We start from the raw sequence: 24,888 nt of genomic DNA, 5'->3' as shown, positions 1-24,888 counted from the left end.
CACTTGTTTAAGAGTAACATTCTCAAAAAAGAATAATTTAAAAATGCATGTGGAACTTGAAAAAAGAAACTTTGTATTTTTAATCATTAGTATTGCTTTCTTTTGCCCAGATTTGTTTATTTGTTCATTTCAAATAAAATGATCGTTCTTCCTTCTCTTGATCCCGATCCACTACCCCAGTGAAAAACTGGCTGAAAGGACTCCTTTGCATTTATAAGAAGAGTCAGCAGAAACACAGTTGTAGACTTCAGTGACATAATTTTCATTCAGTTGACACTCACTGCAGAGCACAGAGAGACCAGAGGCTGATTTTTACACGTGAGTTAAGAAGTTATAAAACATTTTTAAAAAAGATCTTACAGAGAAAACAAATGAGAACAAATTCCTATCATTTGAGCTTCTAGCTAACTATTCAATATTGTCTATATTTGCATTGAAAGGTAATGCTAATGTTGAAAGCCTCAGGAAAGCCAGGAATCATTTTATTCTGTAGTGGTGACAGTTTTGTGGCCGATGCTCTTACCACTGGGGTTACCCTTTGTGATCAAGAGCACACATATATCAGGTGGCCACAAAACAAATTTGAGATCAAACCCACTTTTTGTACCTTTTTATTCCTAAGCTCTTACTGGCTAAACTAATGGGTCATGCACCATAAAGCTATGCAGAGAAATTATTTAGCATTTCTGATCACCGGATTTTAGAGATTCTTTCAAGTATGAGAGAGCAAGCTCACAAGAAACTACAAATAAAAACACAGTATGACAACAAATGAATTCAATGATACAGATATATTAATAGATACAGCTGTATAGTTGTCAACATCCTTTTGATGTAAACATATTATCTTAAGTCCTTCTTATCTAGCACAAAGCAAGCTATGACTCGATCAGCCCTGAGAAGTGGCAGCTTCTATACAGAACTCGCAGTCCAAGTAACTTTGGATATGCTGTGAGTTGTATCAGATGGTTTGATCTTACCGAGCTGAAGACCACCAAAAAGAGAAGGGGTGCCTCAGCCCACTGTCTAATATTTGCTGAGGGCAAAGTTCTCTTGATTTGGTCCAGCTGAACAGTAGTTGCTTAACAAGCCCTCAAAAGGAAGGGCTTTATTAAAAAGTGTTGACAGAGGGTGCTGGAACTGTGCACATCTCTTCCCACCTTTGTGTTCAGTCATATTTCCTGGTAACTTGAAATTGACCTTGGTGTATTTACACCACAGAAATTGGCAAATGCTGTAAATCAACAGGTAAATCAACAGGTTTCCCAGTACAGAGCCCATTGTTGAGCATTTTCAGCACACCTCTTTGTACAGAGCAGTGCTATTCAAAGTCTGGTCTGCAAAAACCCGGCCAGCTTTGTGCTGGTTCTCAAACTATTTGTTATAGTGCATGGTGAGATACGCTACTAAAATTGAGAGTAAGCTTTTAGAAACTTTTATAGCAATTTTACAGAATGTTTTGTCAGTTGAGTCTAATAAAAAGAAAACTGTGGGCTTGTTTTTGTATGTCTTTGTTTTTTTAATTTCCTTTTTCTAGTTATTCAATTATAGCTTTTTACCAAAGCACTGATCTGCAACAGATTGAAGATCAAAGGAACAAACTGGTCCCTCACCAGAGATAGTTTGAGAAGCAATGATAGAGAACATTTGCAAATCCAGAGAACAGGGCAAAGGGAGTGCAGGGAAGTTTGAGAACATATTATAGAGAACTTGAAAACACAGGCTACGTTAGAAAACAAAATGATGTGAAGAGGTCAAAAGACAAAAAGAAGCATGGAAGATTAAATCAGGGGCATGAAGACTGCAGTAGAAATACAAAACGGGGAAGACTGGACTTAGGGTTTTCATGTCACGTAAGAGACCTATTTGGAAGATTCTTTCAAACTGGAGCCCTTATGTTTTATGAACATGAGTGACGTCTAGAAAAGGATTTGAGAAGCAGGTCCTATACAGACTGATGCTACAGAGCTGAAGAAGGAAGCCAAAACAAGCAGCCAGAGAAGAAGCTCCCAACCAGGCTGTTTGGTAGCAATGACGAATGTTCTGGCATCCAGGGAAAGTGTTTGGCACTGATGAGGACAAAACTGCTAAAAGGCAAGTTTGTTGTCACCTCTTCCAGCCAAGTAGGCCCAGAAGTTCTGTGTTTAACAATGAGTCGAAGAGGTCCTGCTTCTCAGGGTGATGTGCTGCGCAGGCTGGACTCCCGGGCAAATCAGTGGTCTGGCTCAAGTCCCACACTGGGAAAAAGCACAAACCCAGGCAACAAAACAAAGATGATGAGATGAGAATTAGTCCAGACGTGCCATTAGATCTTCCCAGTCACCAGACAGCAAATCCTTACTCTGTACCAGACACTGTACTAAGAGTTTAATAGACATGGTCTCACGTCTCCATTTGATCAATGGAAATACTAAGGCTCAGAGCAGGTAGGTAACTAACTGACTTACCTAAGTCATAGCTGCTAAGTAGTAGAGCACTCAGGGCTCCAAGTCCCATCTTTTCATTAACCCAAAGCACCTCTATTCACCCCTCCAATAAACACTTTCCATTAAAGACTCTGTCCGGTAAAGCATAATGCTTTCCACGCACGGCTTTCTGCACCCTGCAGGAACGCACCATAGGTTTAACGCGTGAATGAATTTGGTGTGGTCAACAAGGGGTGCCACTTTTAAAATGCTGCAGAAAGAGAGAAACTCCACAAAACAAACTACACATGGAAAAATCACTACCCTGTTGCAAAATATTTACAGCTTCACATTTACAGGCCACCCAGAGAGTGGTGGTCAGTGGCAAGAAGTCAGCGATCAGAGGCTGCGGGGGTGAGAACCCCGATTCTCAGCCCAGCTCTGTGAGGCACAGGGCATCCCGCGGTCTGCTCTCCCGGTTACATCCTCTGCGGAAACCGCAAAGATGACTAGCTCAACTTTTCTCAGTCAAAGTCGAAAAAAGCATGCTTGTGTGTGAGTGTGCAGGGGGAGGGGAGGGAATGTGGACAAGAGAGGGCGGGGTAGTGTAATAACTCTTGTAGTCATACGACCTGCCAGTTGGTAGTTACTAGTATTCCAGACACTTCCTAATGCCAGACAAATGCCCCAAGCCTCGGCATGTCTGGCTTAGAGATCTATTCAACTGATAGCAGCCGCCTCTTCTGGGGAGAACAGATCTTTCAGAAAGCCCTGACTGTGCTGCTAATCAAACACAACATTGTTCTCAGAGAGGAGAGAGAATGGAAAGGTTTGTTTCAGAGTCACAACTTTTTTTTTTTTTTTTTAAGAGGCACCCGAGTTGTTTTAACAAGTTGCTACAAAACTTGGGCTTCCTGAGGTGAGGCTGTTTTGCACAGTGCATGCTCTGTACAAAATCCAGAGAGGGAGGGAGCAGAGAAAGTTAGAGTCATTAAAAAAAAAATAGCCCCGGGCACTTGATGGCTGGAAATGATGTCAGTCGCAGCCACTCCTCTGTTAGAACTCCAACCAAACAATGCGCAGGCAGTCCCCAGCAGCTGCCCTCCAAATGTCAGCGCCAGCCCGGTCAAAAGCGCGGAGACCTCCCCAGCTGAAGGACTCTGTGCTGTGCCTTTCGCGCCCACATTTTCCCCAAGCACTCCCAGGAACCTGGCAACAGGTAACGTGGCAACCTTTGACTTAGAAAAGGGCAAGTGGCATACTTTCAGGGAACAAATGGAGGTTTTTTTTTTTTTTTCAAGCCAGCTGCATCTCCCCCACCACCCCCACACTCCTCCGTCCCTACCTCCCAACCCAACCCAACCCAACCCAAAGTCTGAAACAACAAAGCGTGGCCGCCGGCAATCCCGCTCTCGAGCGTCCCCCTGTGGCCAAGATCGGGACGTCATTTGTGTGCTTTGTAACCCACCGCTCAGCTGCAAGGTAAGTCGCACTAAGCAAGGGGGTGGATGTCCTTGCCGGACTTAGTCTTCCAAAAAGCATCAAGAGTGGGAGTCAAGACTCAGAATGGCTTGCTTTTTAACATACCACCTTAACAGACATTTTACCGTAGGTGCAGCGTAGAATCTCTGGGTTGGGGCTGAGAATTGTTTTTTCGTTTTGTTTTTTAAGGTGCAGCTAGGGTACTATTTCTTAGCGTGGCAAGTTAAAAAGCAAGAACTGCTGTAGCTTTTTTCACCCCATCTCTTTCTTCATATCCCAGTCCCAGGCAAGAGTTGGGTGGATGGCAGTGAGAATAAATAGCCCAGAAACTGAGGGAATTTTCCATTTTTAATCTGAATTTGTACTTTGTATGTGGATACCTTTTTCTCAGGCCAGAAGCACTTCTAATTTGTGTTGCTGGCTTCCAGTTAGCCTGCTTGCAGGGATTACTAAGGATTTCCAGACTGCAGGCCCAGCTACCCAAGGGAGCATGCCTCAAAGCCCCACCTTAATTCTTTTATCTCCGTGTGGGGCAAACACCCACGAACATGCCAAAGGCAGTATTTTTAACCTGTCTTCTTCCTGCTGGGTGCTCCACCCCCCATGCTGCCCTGGTTTTGGAGGAATGAGTACAAGTTGTGAGCCGTTGGTGGCTCCCGTGGTCAGGAGGAGAGGACATCCTTTCTATCTCCTTCTGGAAACGTTAACTGGAAACTAAAAAGAGCTTTAGATCAAAGTAACTGTTCTTTTCAGAGAGTTCTATTAATTAGCTAAATTAGAGGAAATTAAATGATGGAAATTGAATTAAATTTCTAATTTTAGAAAGCCCAGGTCCAGGGGCTGAGGTCTAAAACTTCTAATGTGGACTTTTCATGGAGCTTAGAAAAAAGTTCAATAATATTAGAAGTTGAAGGTTAACCGTATGTAAAACTAGTTGCTGCCTAAAATCAACAATTTCAAAGGAGTATCTTGCAAGTGGACAGACATTTGGCTAGTGTTTGCCCAGACCGTTTAATACTAAGGTTTAAAACCCTGGGGCTCTGAGTAAGAATCATTTGACCAGTAGCTAAGGTGAGTCACAGCCTGCATGGACCGAGGGCGCACATGTTGAAGTCAGGATGTTTAGAGCAACAGGCTTACTAATTTGCAAGGCAGGGGTGTTGCTTCCAGTAGGGAATGCGATCAGGATTTCACGGCTCATTTTCCCGGCCTTTCCAACAGGTGCTATTGAGTCATCCATGTACACAAGTGACTGCCCTGGCAGTTTCATCTGTTAGGATTAAATTTCCATTTGTTCCATTACTTTATGAAATGATTTCTACCATTGAGTCAGATATATTAGCACTTCCTCTTAGACCTGGGGATTTTTTTTTTCAACAGTTCTAACAATGTGTGTGTTTTTCAAAATGTGTCCCAGCCAGGTCTGCAGGTCTTCCTGGGTTGAATGGACTGTTTACAGGAGGGGAAGATTCAGAGCCCAAGGTCAGGGTTACAGAATTATATAAGGTTTCCTGTTTGGGCAGCTGGTCTACCAACACCTCAGGTTGGGGCAGACCGGGTCTTGTTGAGAGACAGCAAGCCCAGGAGGCTAGGGTGGGGATGGTGCCAGGACCAGGGAAGGAAATTTTTCTTTTAAGCTTTTCATCAACCAGCTTTCATTTCTTGTCGGATGTTATTTTTCAGCAATACATTCCTATATTCTCTATTAGGAGACTTTTTTTCTTTCCTGATCAGACTGAGAGAAAGGAATTAGTTAAGGATGTAAGAATCATGAGGCCAGGCCTTGTTGTCTGTCTGACCCACCGATGTAACCGCAGTACTTAGCACGTGTGTGGCACATAGTACTACTGCAGTAAACATCTGTTCCATGAAGAGATGAGCAGGGATGAGAAAACACTTCCTGGAGGAAAAAGGGACGAACAGTCAGGAAAGGGAGGTCATCAGGGCAGAAGTAAAATGAAGACCTCAGCGAAGCCATTCCCTGTGACCTTGGATGGCGCGATGTAATCTCCTGTCACCAATGCCCACTTGTGTTTGGCAGTGGCCAAGTGCAGTTGTGATTGGCCACCATTTGGCATGGCGCTAGCATGTTCAAATCCCAATCAATGTTCTCTGAAGCTGTTTGGTCCCATGGATTATTCACCTGACGTCCTCCATTCTCTCTGCTTGGCTTTACCCACAGGCACTGGGCTACTGGCCATGGGAGGGCCCGTGACACTCACTGTCCTTTTCCTGTGCAGCTGTGTTTCCTCTCCTTAGTGCTTTTCACTCCTTGCTATTCTTTGATTTGTTCTTGTGTGCGTTGTTCACTTGCACACAAGATGGCTCTCAGAGCGGGGGCACTTTCTTTACCTGGTCTCATTTCAAGAGAATTAGTATCATCTGCACAATGGGACCTTGGAGACAGGAATAAAGGAAAAATCTGGAATGGAGTCACATGATGGAACAGGCAGTGAAGAATCTCCTGTACGTCTGGTAAACAAAGTAGAACCCAAGTGTTCCTACCCCTGAGGCTATTTGGAGTAGCTGACTGTTTCTAGACTGGAGCTGTATGGAGCACGCATTGCCACTTGGCCTCACTTCAGCAAGTGGGGTGGCTATGCAGAGTGAGTGGCCTGTGTACAAACCAGGATACATCACATCTATAAGTCCTAACTGCGACTCCAGTGTGGATTTATGAGTAACCTCTGCTCGCTGGCAGGCTGCCTGGGCTTTGGAGAGAAGGCAGCCCCTCCACCAAGCAGGCCTAGCGCTGCCTGGGAACAGAAGGCCTGCAGCCGGGGCTTGCCCTGAGCAGGAGCTTTTGCACAGAGCAGACTCAAACCCCCAAACCTGGCAAAACAGGATGTGTGGGGAAGTAAAGAAGAAAGAAAATGCATCCGCCATTCCTTCCTGTTGGTTTCAGTGAGATGAGGAATAATGACCTGGGGCTGGAAAGCAGGCGTGTGGGGGCCACTGTGGCTGCCCTGGACTGTGTAGCTAGGCACTTAATTATTCACCCTCCTCCTTTCCTCTGTCCTCCCTGAAACCCCCCTTTGCAAAGGAAAAACAGGAAAAATTATCTGGGTTAACCTGTGGAATACTGTTTATATCAGCCCATTTGGCCCAGAAAGGCCACCAGGTCTCCTTCCTGATGCTCAAATAACAGGATTAGCATTTTCAAATGTGGCCTCATTCATTATCCAACTTTGTCACCCACAGAGGGGGACGGGGATCCAGAGAGGAACTTGTCCGGTGTCCCCCAGGGCTCTTTCCCTCTCCATAACTATTAACTGTCCCTTAAAGATTGCATTTAAAAGAATACCAAACTATTAAGTATTCGTCATTTGCCAAAATTAAATAAAAATAACCAAGTACCTGGCAAGACCAGTATTAAAATCTGTATCAATTTACTCTGCCCAACTCATTCTCCTCCTCATTCGGTGAGTATTTAATAAAGCCAGGTGCTTTACCTGTAGTCTCATTGAATTCTTAAAACAACGCTGCAGAGGAAGTTAGGATGGCAATTTTGCAGGTAAGAGGGAGGCTCATCTCCTTTTCATCAAGAGCTTGCAATTCACATGTTCTCCCAAGCTCTCACAGGTGGAGTCCAGTTGGTTGGAACCTGGGTTCTTCCCACCTTAGTCTCTTTTGAAAGAGCCGCCCTGTACTTCTGTCCTTAAGATTCTTCTTTGAACCCTTGTGTGAAAAATGCCTGGGTTCAAGAGCCCTTATCTGAAACTCTTTTTCGCCAAATGTGCTTGGAATTCAGGGCTTTTCGGATTAGAAAGCTAATATACCTGGCACACCCAGCAGGGTCTGGGGCGGCACCCCTCAATCGACTACTTGAACATGTCTGCAGGGAGAGGTAGTATTGTCACGCTGCAAATAGCTCCAAGATCACCGGATTTGCGGATGAAGGAATGATGCCCTACCCCAACCTTCAGAGGTATCTCGGATTCTGGAACTCTGTCCCAAGCAAACTCACTTGTGGAGGGTGCCATCTGGGTGACAGTGGAGTGGTGACAGGTACGCAGAGTTTTATATCTTAAAAGAGGGGTCCAAGGTCAGATTTGATAATACTTCTGATGTCATCTCCTGTTGGAGTTCTGGGTGTTCATTAGTTTATCACTGTGTGTGTGTTTCACACACTCTACTCAGAAACATCCTTTTTTTCCTTTTTTTTTTCCTGGGCTGGGCATGGTGGCCTGAGCCTATAATCTCAGTACTTTGGAGGCCAAGGCGGGAGGAGATGGCTGGAGCCTGCAGTGAGCTGTGATTGTGCCACCGCATTCCAGCCTGGGTGCCAGCGGGAGAGCCTATCTCTAAAAAATTTAAAAAAACCCATCCTCCCAGATAAGCTTTGGGGTTTATTATAATGGTAATTGGGGCACTAGGAGGGGCTTTTAACTGTCTTTTTCCTCAGTGTGGAGTGATGTCTATACAAATTACAGAATGGGGTGATCTGATGTGTCCTTATAGATAAACGCTTCACAGGTGAAAGGCTGCCTGCAAAGTTGTGTGTGCTTTTTTTCCCCAAGTCATCTTTTCCTTCATTCTCTTCACTCCTTCTTTCCCATCCCTTCTTTCCCATCCCCTACCCTCAGGCTGTAGCAAAATAAATAATACTAACATTCTTTACCTTGGCCCTCTATAATTTGCACTGACAGGAGGGCAGCTCCCCGCTAGGTCCAGGCTGGGTCCAGGCCGGGTGCCCTGAGCTCATTCATTAAAGCTCTGCCTCGTACACGCACTCGGGAAGTCTTTTGCAAACGTGCACATTCTCATACCACATTTCCAACCCGAGAGATAACCGATATAATCCATGTGATGTAGCTTGAATTAAAGAATAAATTGATGCGTGGGTAAGATATCTATGTTAATGAACTACAGACGTAAGTAGATCAAGCACTAGACATTTTTTTTTTAATCTAAAACAAACACTGCACTGCCTCCTGGTGTGGACTATATTCCAGTTTTCAAAGGGTATGACACAAAGTTAAGGCAATAAAATCTTATTTGGGGGGAATTCCTATCACCACAGGTCAAAGATTTTATCAAATATCCGGTTTCGCAAAGGCAACTGTAAACACTGCTAAATTTACCAAGTCAGAAGATGCTGAAACACTCCGTGCGTGTTGAATAGGGCCGAAGTGGAGGCTCGTGCTGTGGGATGGCTCGCGGTGACAGCTGACGCTGCCCGTAATGACGTCTGCTGTTATCGCTGCTCGTGTTCCAAAGAGAACACAGCAGGACAGAGCTCAGGTGCAGGAATGCGGAAAAATTTGAGGAAGCCAGAGCTCGGGTTTGGATCGAAATGCTCTGCCAACAGAGGGTTGGAAAATGGACCGCAGGGAAGGGAGGCATTTTGATGGCCACTGCCCCAAGGTTCAGCCCGTTTGCAGTTGCTGATAACCTTGTCAGGTCGCCCGATAAGGGCAAGTCTTGTCACCCTCCGGCACCTGGCTGAGAGGTAATAAAACGGTCGCCTTATCTTCTAAGGGTGGAGTTAGTCAAACCTCAGCCTGAGGTAATTATAGTCAACTGAAATTGCCTGTCCTTTACAAAAAAGGTGGGGGAGGCGAGGGAGAAAGGAAAAAGGCTTAAGACAGGAAATTGTGTTTGTCTCTCTCCTTGGATTTAAAAAAGAAAGCGTGCAAAACAGCAAGAAGTTTTCCAGGGAGTGAGAAAAACAGCCCCGCCAGCCCCCCTCCGCCCATCTGCCCGGGTTAACAGGATTGCTGACAGGTCGGGCCCACGTGATAGTCAAGAAAAGAGGCTCAAGCTGATGAAAATCCAAGAAATCTTCTTAGGAGCCTTCCTTTCGAAATGTAAATGACTGAGTCATTGCTTTGCTAAGGAGGGAAGAAAGTTAACACTCACACCAAGAGACTCATTCACTGCTGTTAGCTCCGGCAGTTGGATAAAAAGTTTTAGCAGAAGCAGCAACAAATCTGCTTTACATACTGGCGCAGTAAGGGAATTCCTCTCTTTCGGGATGAATGCCATCCACACAAAAGAGCTCCTGTTGACATCTCATTTACAATCTCCCCCAGGACACAGACAAGACTGTTTCAATAAACCAGGCTCAGAAACACCTATTGTTCAAAATCTTCAACTAGCAACAGGCTGCCACCACTCCCTATGGCTTTGCAAAATAAAAGATTTAGAAGGAGAAGGATGGGGACAGTGGAAACTCTGAAGGGGCAGGGAAAAAGTCCCTTTGACCCGATGCTGTCAGAAAGCATGCATGAAGAATAAAGTTAATGCCATTTCCTTTTTTATAAGAAGTGCCTAAGAAATGCCTGGGACGGTCCTGAACTAGTGATTGTGAATTCCAAATTTGATGCCAGTTTCCTGTGTTAAGAAGCTAACTTCTGCCAACACAGTTGCTAAGTGAAAAGCCGAGGCCATACTTAACCTATTCCCAGCTCACCAAAGCCTAATGTCACCCACAGCAAAACACCAGGTGAGTCTTGGATACGTGCTGTTTGTTTCCCCCGGGGATTCGTAGCTTGACTCTCCTTTCCAAGTGGAATATTCAGGCTCAACGCTAGCTCCTCTCCCCAATTTCCTTCTCCTTTTACTAAAATGAACATTTTCTAGAGTTACATGTTTTTCTCTGGATGTGCCTCAAATTAAGGAATACATTTGTGTTTGCAAAAAACCCCCAAAAAACCTGGCATTGTTCAAATGTTCGTTATCTTTACCCTCCCATCTCAGCGCACAAGCCCTTTGTCCACCTTGTGTGCAAGCTAAACCTCTGGGCATTGTCCTTCACTCCTGTGGGTCCTTCTCTCTTATCTTCTTAATCCCTCTGGAATCATTCCATGTCCTTCTCTGCAGCTTTCTGCTTCCCTAGATCCTACTATTTGCATCTCCTCTCTGGAATATCTTAGCAACTTTGTAACTCAAGTTTTCTCCAGCTCAGAGTAGTGACTTGTTAATGGGTTATGAAATCAGTTGAGGTGAGTCATGCAGTTTCACCATTTAGAAAATGAAAAACATTGAGTAGAAAATGTCAGAATGCATCCTATGTAGAAAAAGTAAGTATTTCGGGAAACTTCTTTCCGTTCAGTGTTGTGTGTGCGTGTCCACATCTGTGTACATACTGGGCAACAGGTAACATGCATTTAGTTTGTCAAAATATTTGGAGAAATACTTTAGTAATTGGTCTCCCTGGGTCTGTCTTGTCCCTGCTTCCAATCTCTAGTGTCCAGTTGAAAATACTCCACAGGTCCCGTCTGTCTCCAGCCTACAAATCTGCCCTCAGGGCAAAGTCCAGGGTTTAGGAGAATAACCTGCTTCCTGCCCACCTTTGAGGTTTCATAATTCCCTGTCCTCCTGACCACTTTTACTTTTACTTACTCAGCGCATCACGTGCCCTGGCTTTACATGTGGAATTTATTCTTGCATTCTTTCCTCTGATTTCTCCTTTGGGTGAAAGCTTAGGGGTCACCCCTTCCAGGAAGACAGCTGGGATGTCTAAATGCCTCTCCCAGTTCTCATCAGGACACTGCATGTTTTATCTGGTAGGGTACTTACTACATTGTAACTATCTTCGGGGTTCACTACTGGACTTTAAGTGCTAAATGGGCAGTCAGTAGGTATTTGTTGGTGAATGTTGTGAGTTGAATGCTCCATATCTTACACAGTTCACATTTGGTTCCTACAAAACAATTTGGATAGTTATTATACAGTATTTTATCTTTATAAAGCTTTAGTTTTTATTCTTTTGCACTTCAATGTCTCTTATTCTTTTGTTTTTCAATAATTTCAATATTTCAATAAATTCAATAATTTGCTTATTAATAATTAATTTTCAAATTCACTGTACTCCTTTTCTTAAAAATCAAAATACTAATAATAAAACTTCGAGAAAGCTGTTTGATTTCTGGCCACTCACTCTCTGAATCTCAGGTCTGTAAAAGGAAGGTCAGAACTCCGTCATCTCTAAGATCCTACTACTCTGACCCTCTGACTTGAACTCTCTCCTTTTAAGGAACAGAGAGGGTAAGTGACTTTTCCAAGGTTAAACAGCATTTTAGTGGCAGGAAATTGTTTGCCTGTCTACAGATTTTTAAAAGCTAACAGGAAAGAGAAACCGAAAAGTTTACCCAGGAAACTGAGTGCCACTAATAAGTTTGTGTGAAAGAAAATTCATAAAATTAAAGAAAAAGGGGAATGGAAACAAAACAAAAAACTAAAACCAACAACAACCGTAATGGATTCCTGCCTAGGTGGGTCCAAACATTAAAAAAAAAAAAGTAGTCTCACTGTGGTTTGCTATTAGAAGGAGAGATGTACAGATTTCCTATTCAAAATTGAAAGTGAAAAATTAAAGAATTTGGCACATCCTGACCCCTCGTAGTGGCCATTCTTTGGAGGGTGATGTGCAGATACAACCATCCTAAACTGCCAACAAAAACACCCTAATGTCATTCTTAATTCTCAGGCCCTGGTGCCTTGACCAGCAGCGACTCTTGAGAAGAAAGCTGCAGCTCACCAGGATGGAATCTGACCTCGGCTCTTGTAACCTTTCGCCTTCCTTCCCCTTCTAGAACTACACTAAAGAATCCCCTGCCATCAAGGACAGACTTTTGCGTTATTTACTTACGTTACAGAGTTTGGGTTTAGATAACCTGTTATGTGAAGTAGAAAGTCAAGAAACAGAAACATGCACAACAGTAATGATACCTATTTTTTCCTAATGTAATACGCTGTACTCTATAAGCCACCATATGCGTTTGCTTTATTTTTTGCTTTTTTTCCCTCTAGCCTGAGCAGCAGTAGTTTTGCCTTTGACAGAAAATTTCACAGAAAATTATGGTAAAAACAAATTGAATTTGAAGTTCATTCTTTAAAAAAAGTCCCTTGCTACTGCAAATCTATACCAAACCACTACGTGCATGGGGACCCAACTTTGATACGAAGTGTGATATTGAAACAGCCAGGTGATGGGATTATGGCTGATTTTTGCTTTATTCCTAGGACTTCTGAATTTTCCAATTAAAAAAAATAAACTACAGACTTTCGTAATCATAAAAAAGTAAAATGCCATAATAAAAATTAGATACACTACTATAACATTTCTTTACTGCTATGACATCTGACTAAATGATATGATTTTATTTTTACCCTATTATGTTACTGTATATTTTTTCCTGTTTGAACTGTTTGTATTTGAAGGAAATTTTATGTGATTACCACATAAAAAAAGAATAATAAAAAGCTCTTAACATTGTTCAATATTTCTCTGTCTTTAAAAGCTGAAGGAACACTGAGCAGACACAGCTGAATATTGGCATGTAAGTTTTCTACAACTGCCCTGCGCATATTTTATTTACCTCTCCTGACACTTTCATAGCTAACTATTTAACTTTTGCATGCCTTTAAGCCTATGGCAAAAATCTGTTTGCTTCCTCATAACTGTCCTTCCTGTCCTTGCTAATAGGACCCCAATGCTACCGATCTTTTCCAAGCAATCTTGACTCTTAGGGGAGGCTGGGCCTCCCCGAGGCTTGGAGGCTGAATCTTCACTGGTTGACAAGGTAAAGAGATGAGAAGAGAAGTCTGATGGGAATGCTTTCTGGAAAGTTTACCTCACTATTTAAAGCCACACAAGGGACATCCCTTTTCTTCTGGGCATTGTCATCTGTAAGGGATACAGGAACTGTGGCTGCCATATGGGGACCACAAGAAGTATCGGCCTGAGAAGACCAGCCCACGCTGAGGATGACGGGTAAAAAGATGGCCAGAATCTGGTCTTGGTAAATTCATTGGCTGCCCTACCTCTGGGCTTGCTATGACTTGAGAAAATAAATTCCTTTACCATCTAAGTCACTTTGATTTTATTTTTAAAATTATATTCATTTGATTGGCTTGGCACTTAGGCAGTGACTGTATAGATGCTGTCTACATGTTGCTGGGGCCCAGAACATGGTGCCCCAAAACATGGCACCTTTGCACTTAAGCAAACCACAGAAGCAAGAAGGTATTTGAAATTTGAGATGCTCCAAAGTCTGAAACTTTTGAGTGCCAGCATGACACTTTAAGGAAATGCTCATTGAAGCATTTCGGGTTTTCAGATTTGAGATACTCAACTGGTAAGTATAATGCAAATATTCCAAAATCCAAAAAAATCTGGAATCTGAAACACTTCTAGTTCCAAGTGTTGGTCTCCTAACTGATACCCCAAAATACGGTGCTTGGTACATGCTGAACTAAAAAAAAAAAAGCCTTAGAGTCTCTGACATCCCTCCTCACACCCCTCCCATCTGTCGCAAAGCCTAAGACAAAGTTGTTCTGTGAAGTTTCCTTATCTGCCCGAAGTGTAGACCTACCTAAGAAGAAGATAATTACCTCTGGTCCCTTCCCTGAATTTTCACTAACTGAACCCGTATCACAAGAAGGAAGACTAAAGTTTGTTAACAAACCCGGACAGACTTTTGTGAAAAACCATTGTCTGCTCTGCAGGCCCAATAGACTTTGCTCCAGACCATTGTAGGTTCTTCAAGCCCACTGAGTTCTCTCTAGAAATCATTTATTGCCCCTCAACAGAATTCCTCTTCTCCCTCCTTCCCATAAGCTGTTTTGCAGGACCCAAGCCCCTGTTCTTTCTGTAACCTCTAGATGGTACGTAAACTTCTATACTTTGCGGGTACATAAACTTCTACATTCTGAAGGCCCCTGTGTGTACACAAATAAATGTATATGTCTTTTCTCCAATTCATCTGTCTTTTGCACATTGATTTTTCAGCAAACCTTCAGAGGGCCAAGGGGAACTACCCCCGTGGCCCCTACACAAGCATTTTGGACTTTTTCTCCCTTGTGGTGTCCTTCCTTGCTTGGAGAACTCCTGTTCATGAAGCTTCACTACATTTGTGAACACTCCCTACCTATCTTTATCATGCACCTCATCACACTTTGCTCCTAGTGATCAGGGAGATTTTTGTTTACTACTCTGTTTAGTTGTTGATTTAAATGATTCTATATGGTAAATTCTTTTTTTTTTTTTTTGAGACAGAGTCTCGCTTTGTTGCCCAGGCTAGAGTGCCTTGGCGTCAGCCTAGCTCACAGCAACCTGAAACTCCTGGGCTCAAGCAATCCTTCTGTATATATGGCAAATTCTATTACACAAGATATCACCAAACCAAATTTTCAGAATTATAAAGAGGTTCTCAACTTCAGAGGCCCTTCCTGGTGACTAATGACGAGGTTCGGGACACACTACCCCAAAATACGGTGCCTTGGTATTGGAGAAAACAGCGGAAGCAGGAAGGCCACACTCAACTCCCCTTCCCTGAAAAAGGCCGTACAGCCTAGGAAAGTCACTTGTCCCCTGAAGACCCTCGTGCGACAGGTGTCCTGTCCTTTACCCACAGAGGAGGAATGTCACACGGGGACAGGAAGTATCTGGAACAAACAGGCCTTGCTAAGTTCCCTTCAGTTTATTACCATTAGGTCAGACCCTGTTGTCCCCCAATCATACTTGTGCACCACTATTTGTGAACACAGATTTTCCCCATTGCTTTGGGTCTTTGTTTCTGAAGGCTCCTGTGTCATGTAAAACTTATGTCAAGCAAACTTGCACCCTTTTCTCTTGTTAATGTTTGCTTGGTTATAGGGGACCCAGCCATGAACCTAGCCATGGGTGTGGAAAAGATGTCACTTTTTCTCCCCTACGCCGGAAAAGGCAGCATCTAGACGCTGGCCAGACCTGGTGCAAATCCTGACCTGCCAAATATAAGCTCCATGACTCTAGGCTGTTATCTTATCCCCAGTTTCCTCGTCTGTTGAGTTAGGCTAACACCACCTATCTTGGAATGATGGGAATGAAAAAGTTAATGTAATGTGACACAGTGTGACACAGAGGAAGAGACCTCTTTTCTTTTTCCTTTCCTTCCTACATTATTTAACACAACCACATTCCAAATTACAAAAGTCATCCTGAAAACTCCCTGAGGGGGAAACTCCACGCTTGCAAGATACTTCGGTTCCTGCAGCACGGACAGCCCTGCACAAGCGCGTGTGAGTGCACGTGTTACGCTGCCTCTCCCTAGTGTTCAGTATTTAAAACTGATCTCATCATACTGGGCTCAACTCACACGTCCTTCAAGAGAGGCCTTTAAAAGAAACTAAAAATATTTCACCCCAAAATATGCTTCTTTGATATATTTAGAGACGGCTGTTCAGAGGCCTGCACACAGGAATAACCTTGTGGAGTTGCGTTTTTGGGAGAAAATGTGCATCTGTGGAGAAAATCTGCATCAGTGAAATAAACAGACTCTCTGATACCGCCCCACTGCCCAGATCTAGGCAAGATTAACTCAGAGTAGGACATATTGGAAACTCTGACAGAGAAACTCTTAGCACAGGCAACCATGTATTCTTTCTGAGGGCTGCTACCTGGGAAGCTCCATCCGCATGACAAGGCCACGCGAACCCCAGGCCTTCCTTCTCTCCCCCAGAACCCGCCCTGCCATGCTCCAAACCCCTATTCTTTCTGCAACCTCAACATGCTATAAAAGCATCAACCATCTGGCCCTTTTTGCGCGGTTTTCACACTTGATATAACGTGCACATTGATAAAATTTGTATGCCTTTTTTTCCTGTTAGTCTGTCTAGTGTCTCCTCAAAAAACTAAAACTAGAACTGCCATATGATCCATCAATCCCACTACTATTGGGTATACATCTGAGAGAAAGGAAATCAATATATTGAAGAGATATCTGCACTCCCATGTTTATTGCAGCGCTGTTCACAACAGCCAAAATAGAGAATCGACCTAAGTGTCCATCAATGGATGAATGGGTAAAGAAATTGTGATACATATACACAATGGAATATTATTCAGCCATAAAAAAGAATGAAATCCTGTCATTTGCAGCAACATGGATGGAGCTGGAGGACATTATGTTAAGTGAAATAGGGCAAACACAGAAAGACAAATGTTGCATGTTCTCACTCAGATGCGGGAGCTAAAAAACAAAAATTGAACTTGTGAAGATTGAAAGTAGAACAATGGTTACCAGGGTCTGGCAAGGGTAGTGGGGAGCTGGGGATACACAGGGGACGGTTATGGGTACAAAAATAGAGTTAGAAGGAATTAGATCTAGTATTTGGCAGCACAATAGGGTGGCTATACTTAGCAATAATTGTATATTTCAAAATACATAAAGAGTGGAATGGGAATGTACCTAACACAAAGAAATGACAAATGCTTGAGGTGATGGACACCCCAATTACCCTGATGTGATCGTTACACATTGCTTGTATCAAAATACCTTATGTACTACATAAACTTGTACAACTATGTATATCCGTAATAATTATTTAAAAAATCTCAGAAACTCTGTCTAGTATCTGTTCATTTTATAGACTGAAATTACCAAACCTTCAGAGAAAAAAATTAAATGTCCCTGCACCTTCCTTGACCACGCAGCTTAGAGCAGCCCCCATGCTCCCATCGCAGCCCTGCAGCGCCCTAATGATTTGAGGAGGTGCATAAGGAAATTAAAATTGCTAGTGAAGGTGTTGCATCTTTTATAAGCTAAAAGTGCCTTCTGGGGGTGCAGGGGGGGCTTCCATTCTGCAGTCAACTCAGGCCTGGCCGGTTCTGGGCCACCACACTCCATCCCAGCCCTCCGCAGCCTTCACAGCCGCTGTTTCCAGATTCCCTGCATCGGGGTTGGCAGCCTGCACTCTCCCCAGGACTGTGACCCCCTGGGGTCTTTTCAGAGCACCCCCCCACCTTGTCATTTTCATTAACACGTCCCCACCTCCCCATCCTTAGATCACATGTGTGGCTGGCTCCAGCCTCTGCTTCGTTGTGTCTTGGAAAATGTAGAAATTGCCACAAATTTCTCATGTTTTGCAGGATGGATCCCTGTCGGTGGTTTCAAACTTTTTTCACACCCTCTGTATCCCCCTTCAGTCCAGAAAAGACAAAAAAGGAGACCCTAAAGAAAACCCAAACAAAAAAAGTTGCAAGTATGTGTCCCTCTCCTGCATAGTCAGCACTGATGATTTCCAGCTGGTTGGCGGGCAGGCTGTGGATGGGACCAGCTCCTTCTGCTGAAGTTCAAGTACTTGATTGAACATGGCAGACCCTCTCTAAGCTCTGCTGCAGGCCTGTCAACTAGATTTCCTTAGTTTACCAGGGTAACAAGGGAGGATACTAGCCCTAAATTTATCCTCTTGAATTACTAAAAATCTATCAAATGAACAACAATTAATTCCCCTTGTTTTCCATGCCTGGAAGGCAATATTGCACGATGTTTAAGAATGTAGGTTTTGGAGGCAGACCTTGATTTGAAAGTGTGTTACCTAGGGAAAGTTGCTTAATTGCTTCAAACATCTGTTTTTTATTCTATAAAAATGGGGATAAGAATGAATAATTGGCTGGGCGTGGTGGCTCACGCCTGTAATCCCAGCACTTTTGGGAGGCTGAGGCAGGAGGATTGCTGGAGGCCAGGAGTTTGAGACCAGCTGGGGCAAGAGCAAAACCCCTGTCTCTACAAAAAAATTTAAAAAATTTACTGGGCATGGTAGTGTGTGCACTGTAGTCCCAGCTATTTGGGAGGCTGAGGCAGGAGGATCACTTGAGCCCCGGAGTTGGAGGCTGCAGTGAGCTCTGGATTGTGCCACTGCACTCCAGCCTGGGCAACCGAGTGAGACCCTGTATCTAAAAAAAAAAAAAAAAGGAATAAATGAATAACTTCTATAGGTTTGTTCGGAGGATGAAATGAAGTAGGATATGGGAAATGCTCAGCATATTACCTGACACATAGTAAGTACTCAATAAATGGTATACAGTGACAACACAACAGCATCAACCACAATTCCATATGGGCAATTCCTTCATTTTGTCTTGCCAGCTACTAAGCAAGGTACACCCATGGTCCTTTGCAAAAAGCCTGAGAACATCTGAAGCTAACTAATTCTCCTACACCAAGGTGGTCAGATTATGCATCCTGTCTCCATGGCAACCAGAGGTCTCCATTATCTGGTTTAATACCAGGCAGGTGGTAGGCGATGAAACAAAAGGAATTGCAGGCTCTACAACTCTGCTTTTCAGTTTATTCATTAGTGGAGCTCCTGTTATGTATATACTCAAAATCTGACTTCAGATGACCTTTGAATTATAGTTTCAGTCATGAAAGTATTTCTGAAACATTGACCATCTCATACAATTTTTATTTTTATCATAGTTATTCCCTAGATGTTTACCTGAAAAAAAATAAACAAAACAACCAAAGCCTTTGTAGTAAATATATCTTGAGGTCTGTTAGTTTAGTCTATTATCTATGGCTAACATAAGAAGAATTATTAATAGGCTAGGAAGTATGTTGTTGAAAAAAATTTTTGATCTGAAGTGAAATGTTTGTAGCATTTCATTTTATAAGCAGAACTTTTTTTTTTTTTTTTTTTTCGAGTCAGAGACTCCTCTGTCGCCCAGGCTAGAGTACAGTAGCGTCATGATAGGTGACAGCAACCTCAAACTCCTGGGCTCAAGCGATCCTCCTGCCTCAGCCTCCCAAATAGCTGGGACTACCGGTGCACCTCACCACGTCTGGCTAATTTTTCTATTTTTTGTAGAGAGAGAGTGTTGCTTTTGCCCAGGTTGGTCTTGAATTTCTGATCTCAAGCAATCCTCCTGCCTTGGCCTCCCAGAGTGCTAGGATTATAGGCTGAGCCTCTAATAACTTGTATTGGATATAGAATAAATAAAACCTTACTCAGGAAAATAGTTTGGCATTCTGGAGAAAGGAGTAAAGGAAACAAAGTTGGTTGAAAGGGCTCAGTGCCTAGAATGCTAACGAAGAGAGAATTTATGAACTTGAAGGTCCGGATGAGTTAAAAGACCTTGGAACTTCAGGTCTACGAATTGGTAGGTCTGTGACCTAAGGCAATGCACTTAATTTTATAATTGTCTATGGAATGGGATAATAGCTATAAGATGGTTGTTATAGAGAATAGTAAATAGGAGCTAGGCATGGTGGCTCATGCCTGTAATGCCAGCTACTCTAGAGGTCGAGGTAAGAGGATTATTTGAGGCCAAGAGTTCAAGACCAGCCTGGGCAACATAGGGAGACCTTGTCTCAAAAAAAGAAAAAAAAAAAGAGGAAGAGGTACCTTGAGAAATCTCTTTGTAAATTGCAAAGTGCTATGTGTATGTTAGGTAAAGTAGCAGCAGCAGCAGCAACAACCTCATAATAGCTGTTACTTTTTTGGGAGCCAGCTGAATAATATTTCCAAACCACAATTCTTCCTGGAGCAGCATAAAATAAGTTGGCCTCAGCCATTACTGGGTTGGGGCTCTGGAAATACTCCAAAATATTTCATAAACTTTGCATAAAATTTTACGTTTAGGATAAATAGGAAGGAAAAATGCTGTAAAAATTAATATGGGACAAAGGGAATGGACTCTAATCATAAACTGCACACTTCCCCTCCCAACTGTCCCCAGAACACTCATAATATCTGATAGAAAAATAACATGGTAGCCAAGAGCTGCATTAAAAAAGAACTATTCCTCCAACATATCCTAGGGTGAAGCTAAGTAGATTTTAAGAGTGATTGGAGTCAAATATAACTTGGAGAAGAGATAAAATAATTTTTAAAAAGATGCATAAACAGATTTGTAATTTTGGTGGTATTTGCGTAAATGAGTAGAAGATCTGGGAGTGGAGGGTGCAGTATTCCCATAGTCAGTGCTGGTTGGGGGATCTCTATTTTCTAGACTAGAAACTTGCTTGCAAAGACAAAGAGTTCAGATATATGTTAACAAATAGGCTCCAGGATAAACCTGTTTGAAATTCCAGCAGAGAGGAAATCCGAGATATGCTGACACCCTCTTTTTCCCTACTTACTCTGTCCCAAATTTCCTTACTCTTTTCCCCTTCCTCTAGATGCTTGCTCTTTGATAAAAAAAATCTAGCTAGTCTGATAAGGGAATGCATTTGGACAGGGGGGAATTTTTCAAAGAATTCTTGTAAACATCTCTTCCCTCAAGGGGAATACACATGCATTTTAAAAGAGAAGTTGGCCTTAACTCCATCCAAGGAGGGCCTAAAATTGGGAATGTTCAGCACTATATGTAATTTTTGGCATCAAACACCTTCCTCTGTCTCTAAAATCATAATGAAGCCTGGAAAGGGAAGAACAAAACGTTATACTTTGCCTGTTACAGGCATGACATTGTGCTAAGTACTTTTTATGCGTGATTATTATTTTACAGATCTGGAGATGGAGGGTTCAGAGAGGCTGGTAACCAGTCTGCAGCAGACTGCACTTTCCAAAGGTGGCTGCCATAATATCTTCCACCTGATATGTTCTAGAACAGGTATCAGCAAACTTTTTCTGTAAAGACCCATACAGTAAATATTTTAGGATTTGTGGACTGTTAGGTTTCTGTCCTGACCACTCTGTCATTGAGGCACAGCCATAGGCAATATGTAAATGAACAAGCCTGTCTGTATTTGAGGGGTGAACCAGATTTGGTCTGAGAGCCATAGTTTGCCAATCTTTGCTCTAGAACTTTGCTACTTCCCATCAAGAGTGGAGTCTCATTCCTGTCTCCCTGAATCTGGGGAAGTTTGTGATTTGCTTGTAACCAAGACAGTTGTAGAGAAGTGACACTGCATGACCCCCCAGGCTAGATCAGAAAAGGTGATGCAACTTCTACTAGCCACCATATAAGCAATCCATTGTCCTGAGGCTGCCATGCTGTAAGGAAGCCCAAGTCAGTCCATGTGAAAGACCAGGTGGTGATACCTTGACACTACATGACGTGCTCAGCCAGCCCCAGTTGTTCAGCCCTCGCCTGACCACAAGCTCAGGAGACAGTCTGAGGCAGAACTACCCAGCTGAATCCCTGTCCAAATTCCTGACCCATAGAGACAGAAATAATGAAATGATTGCTGTTGTTTTAAGGCACTAAGTTTTGGGGTGATTTGTTACATGGAATTAACAGAACATTGCCCTAAAACTAGTGAGTGGCAGAAATGACGTTTAAGCCTAAGCTGGCCTGAGCCCAACCATGTGTTCTTTCTATTGTATGACTGTCTTCCAGAAGCCATTTAAAAACATTGTGGTAAAATATACATAACATAAAATTTGCCATATTAACCATCCGTAAGTGCACAGTTCAGTAGTGTTTTTAATACATTCACAATGTTGTACAACTAGTCTCCAGAACTCTTTCCATCTTGCAAAACTGAAACTCTGTACCCATTCAGCGACTCCCCATTCCTGCAACCACCATTCTACTCTCCATCTCTGTGAATTTGGCTAGTCTAGGTTCCTCATATGAGGGGCATCGTACCATATTTGTCTTCTTTGTGACCAGCTTATTTTACTTAGGATACACACACACACACACACACACACACACACACACACCCCTTGGGGATATTGTGGGTTTGGTTCCAGACCATCGTTAATACATTGAATATCACAATAAAGTGAGCCACACAAATTTTTTGGTTCCCCCATGCATAAGTGCATATAAAAGTTATGTTTACACTACATTGGAGTCTATTAAGTGTGCAATAGCATTACGTCTAAAAAAACAATGTGCACAATTTAATTGAAAAGTACTTTATTGCTAAAACATGCTGACACCGGGACATGAAGTGAGTACATGCTGTTGGGAAAATGTCACCAACAGACTTCCTCGATGCAGGGTTGCCATGGACCTTCAATTTGTAAAAAACGCAGTATCAACGAAGCACAATAAATCGAAGCACAATAAAACAAGGTGTGCCAATATTTAAACCTATGTTGGTTAGTGACTTTGACCAGAGAGTAGCAAAGCTTTGTCAAGGAGAAATGTCAGAGAATCAAGATTCTGTAAGTCAAAGACGCACGCAACACGTGCAAGGAAGGACTGTGCAACAGCAGTTACTCTAACAATTATAATTCAGACTGTGGCCGCTAAAGGGCTTTGAAGAGAGAGGAATGCGTGAATCAAGAATAAGATAAGGCTATTGGGTTTGTTTCAACTTGTGGGCTGTTTGACTTTCCTATCAGAGCCATGCCTTGAAAATGAAATCATTTCTATCACACAGCCCTTTCAAAGAGCATCAAACACAAACACTCACTGTCTGCACTTTTATTTCCTCTGTGTCTAGGGTGTGTATTGACTCGGTGGAATTTGGGGAACTAGCTGTGAATTATGTATCAAATGAAAACCTGCAGGGAGCTGGCTCGGGGGAGGCTGAGCCTCCAATGCTGCTATTTGCTTACATAGACTAAGACTGAGCCTTTGGTGGTTTCTTTGACCTTTTCTGCCTTCCTCCCATCCCTAGCCTAACTTAGCTATTTATGAAAAAGGCAGTTCTGGGTTTCAGGCCACTTTTAAAGTTTACAGCTCAGGGCCCAGCACAGTGGCTCATGCCTGTAATCCCAGCACTTTGGGAGGCTGAGGTGGGAGGATCACTTGAGCCCAGAGTACAAGGTTGCTGTGAGCTATGATGGTGCCCCTGCACTCCAGCCTGGGTGATAGAGCGAGACCCTGTCTCTAAAATAAATAAATAAATAAATAAAGTTAACAGCTCAGCCCGCGTCTGCCAGCATTCAAGCTAATTGTGCCCAGCCCACCTGTTATACTGGGAAAGAATGGAGGTGGATCTTTCTGAATCTCCCAGGGTCCTAGCCCACTGTCATGGCTGCACTGTATTTCCCCCCAGATTCATATGCTGAAGTCCTAACTCTCAGGACCTGAGAATGTAACTGTGTTTGGAGATAGGCTTTTTTTTTTTTTTTTTGAGACGAGGTCTTGCTATCTTGCCCAGGCTGGACTTGAACTCCTGGATTTAAGCGGTCCTTCTGCCTCAGTGTCCCAAGTAGCTGGGACTACAGGTGGAGATAGGTGATTTTAAAGAGGTGATTAAGTTCAAATTAGGTCATTAGGGTGTGTCAATATGACACAATATGACTGGCCCTTATAAGAAGAGAGCCACCAGGTACACATATGCACAGACAAAATGAAGACACAGAGAGAAGGTGGTCACCTGCAAACCAAGGGGAGAAGCCTAAGAAGAAATAACCTTGCCGACACCTTGATCTCGGACCTCTAGCCACCAGAACTGTGAGAAAACACATTTCTGTGTTAAACCAACCCATCTATGGTACTTTGTTATGGTACCCTAGGACATGAATACACTCGCTAACAGAAAGTTCACAGCCTTGAGGTTGGGACTTCAGCTCGAAAAAGTTCTGAAGGTAATAACCAGAAATCTCAAAAGGTACAGTTTCTCTCTCTGCATCTTTCCCAGGGACCTGCCGGCAGGTTCAGAAGGCAATGCTAGGGGCTGAGCAGGGGTGAGTGCTGGCCTTCAGCTAGTTTAGTGGGGACACTGAAGGCTCTTAACTCAGAAGTGGAGGGACTGGGGCTCTCATTTTTTAGAAATGGGGTCTCTCTATGTTGCCCAGACTGGAGTGCAGTGGCTATTCATAGGTGCGATCATAGTGCACTGCAGTCTCAAACTTCTGGGCTCAAGCACCCACCTGCCTCAGCCTCCCAACTAGCTGGGACTACAGGCATGTACCACCATGCCCGGCCACCTACTGGAGTTTAAGTGGGTGGTAGGATGGGTGGTGGGTGGTTCCTAAAGACGCCCACAGCCTAATCTTTGAAATCTGTGAATGTGTTACCTTACATGGCAAAAAGGACTTGGCAGATGTGATTATGCATCTTAAAATGGAAAGATTATCCTGGATTATCTGAATGGGCCCAATGTAGTCACAAGGGTCTTTGTAAGAGGGAGGCAGGAGGGCCAGAGACAAAGAAGATGCTGTGATGATGGAAGCAGAGGGGCGTGTGTGTTTGCAGGGAGGGTGGTGTGAAGATGCCACACTGTTGCTGGCTTTGAAGACAGAGGAAAGGGCCACAAGTCGAGGAATACAGGCAGCCTCCAGAAGCTGGGAAAGGCAAGGAAATGGATTCTCCCCTACAACCTCCATAGAGAAGCACAGCCCAGCTGCCCTGTTTTAGACTTCTGACCTCCAGAACTGT

General features: G+C 43.3%; 1 protein-coding gene across 22 annotated transcripts; it reads left to right on the top strand.

Annotated features, from left to right (window-relative positions):
- Positions 1–3,098: 3,098 nt before the first annotated feature.
- On the top strand, positions 3,099–13,705 carry LOC123621894. Of its 22 annotated transcripts, none has more exons than XR_006729321.1 (6): positions 3,099–3,624; positions 3,707–3,887; positions 7,639–7,895; positions 11,787–11,879; positions 13,136–13,174; positions 13,321–13,705. XR_006729321.1 is itself a non-coding variant. In XM_045527965.1 (4 exons), exons 1-3 carry the CDS (start codon positions 3,435–3,437, stop codon positions 13,137–13,139), a joined length of 375 nt encoding a protein of 124 aa, XP_045383921.1. In that variant the 5' UTR covers positions 3,099–3,434; the 3' UTR covers positions 13,140–13,174; positions 13,321–13,705. The 22 variants fall into 22 exon arrangements, 6 of the variants coding, with proteins under 6 accessions (XP_045383921.1, XP_045383922.1, XP_045383920.1 ...); XR_006729314.1 differs by lacking the exon at positions 11,787–11,879 and adding an exon at positions 9,520–10,335; XR_006729318.1 differs by lacking the exon at positions 11,787–11,879 and adding an exon at positions 10,155–10,335 and having other exon boundaries at positions 7,639–7,815; positions 12,322–13,705.
- The last annotated feature ends 11,183 nt before the right edge of the window (positions 13,706–24,888 follow it).

This window comes from Lemur catta, chromosome 16 (assembly GCF_020740605.2).
Source record: "Lemur catta isolate mLemCat1 chromosome 16, mLemCat1.pri, whole genome shotgun sequence".
Lineage (NCBI taxonomy): Eukaryota > Metazoa > Chordata > Mammalia > Primates > Lemuridae > Lemur > Lemur catta.
Note: the sequence above shows the minus strand (reverse complement) of the source record. Positions and strands in the feature narration are given on the sequence as shown.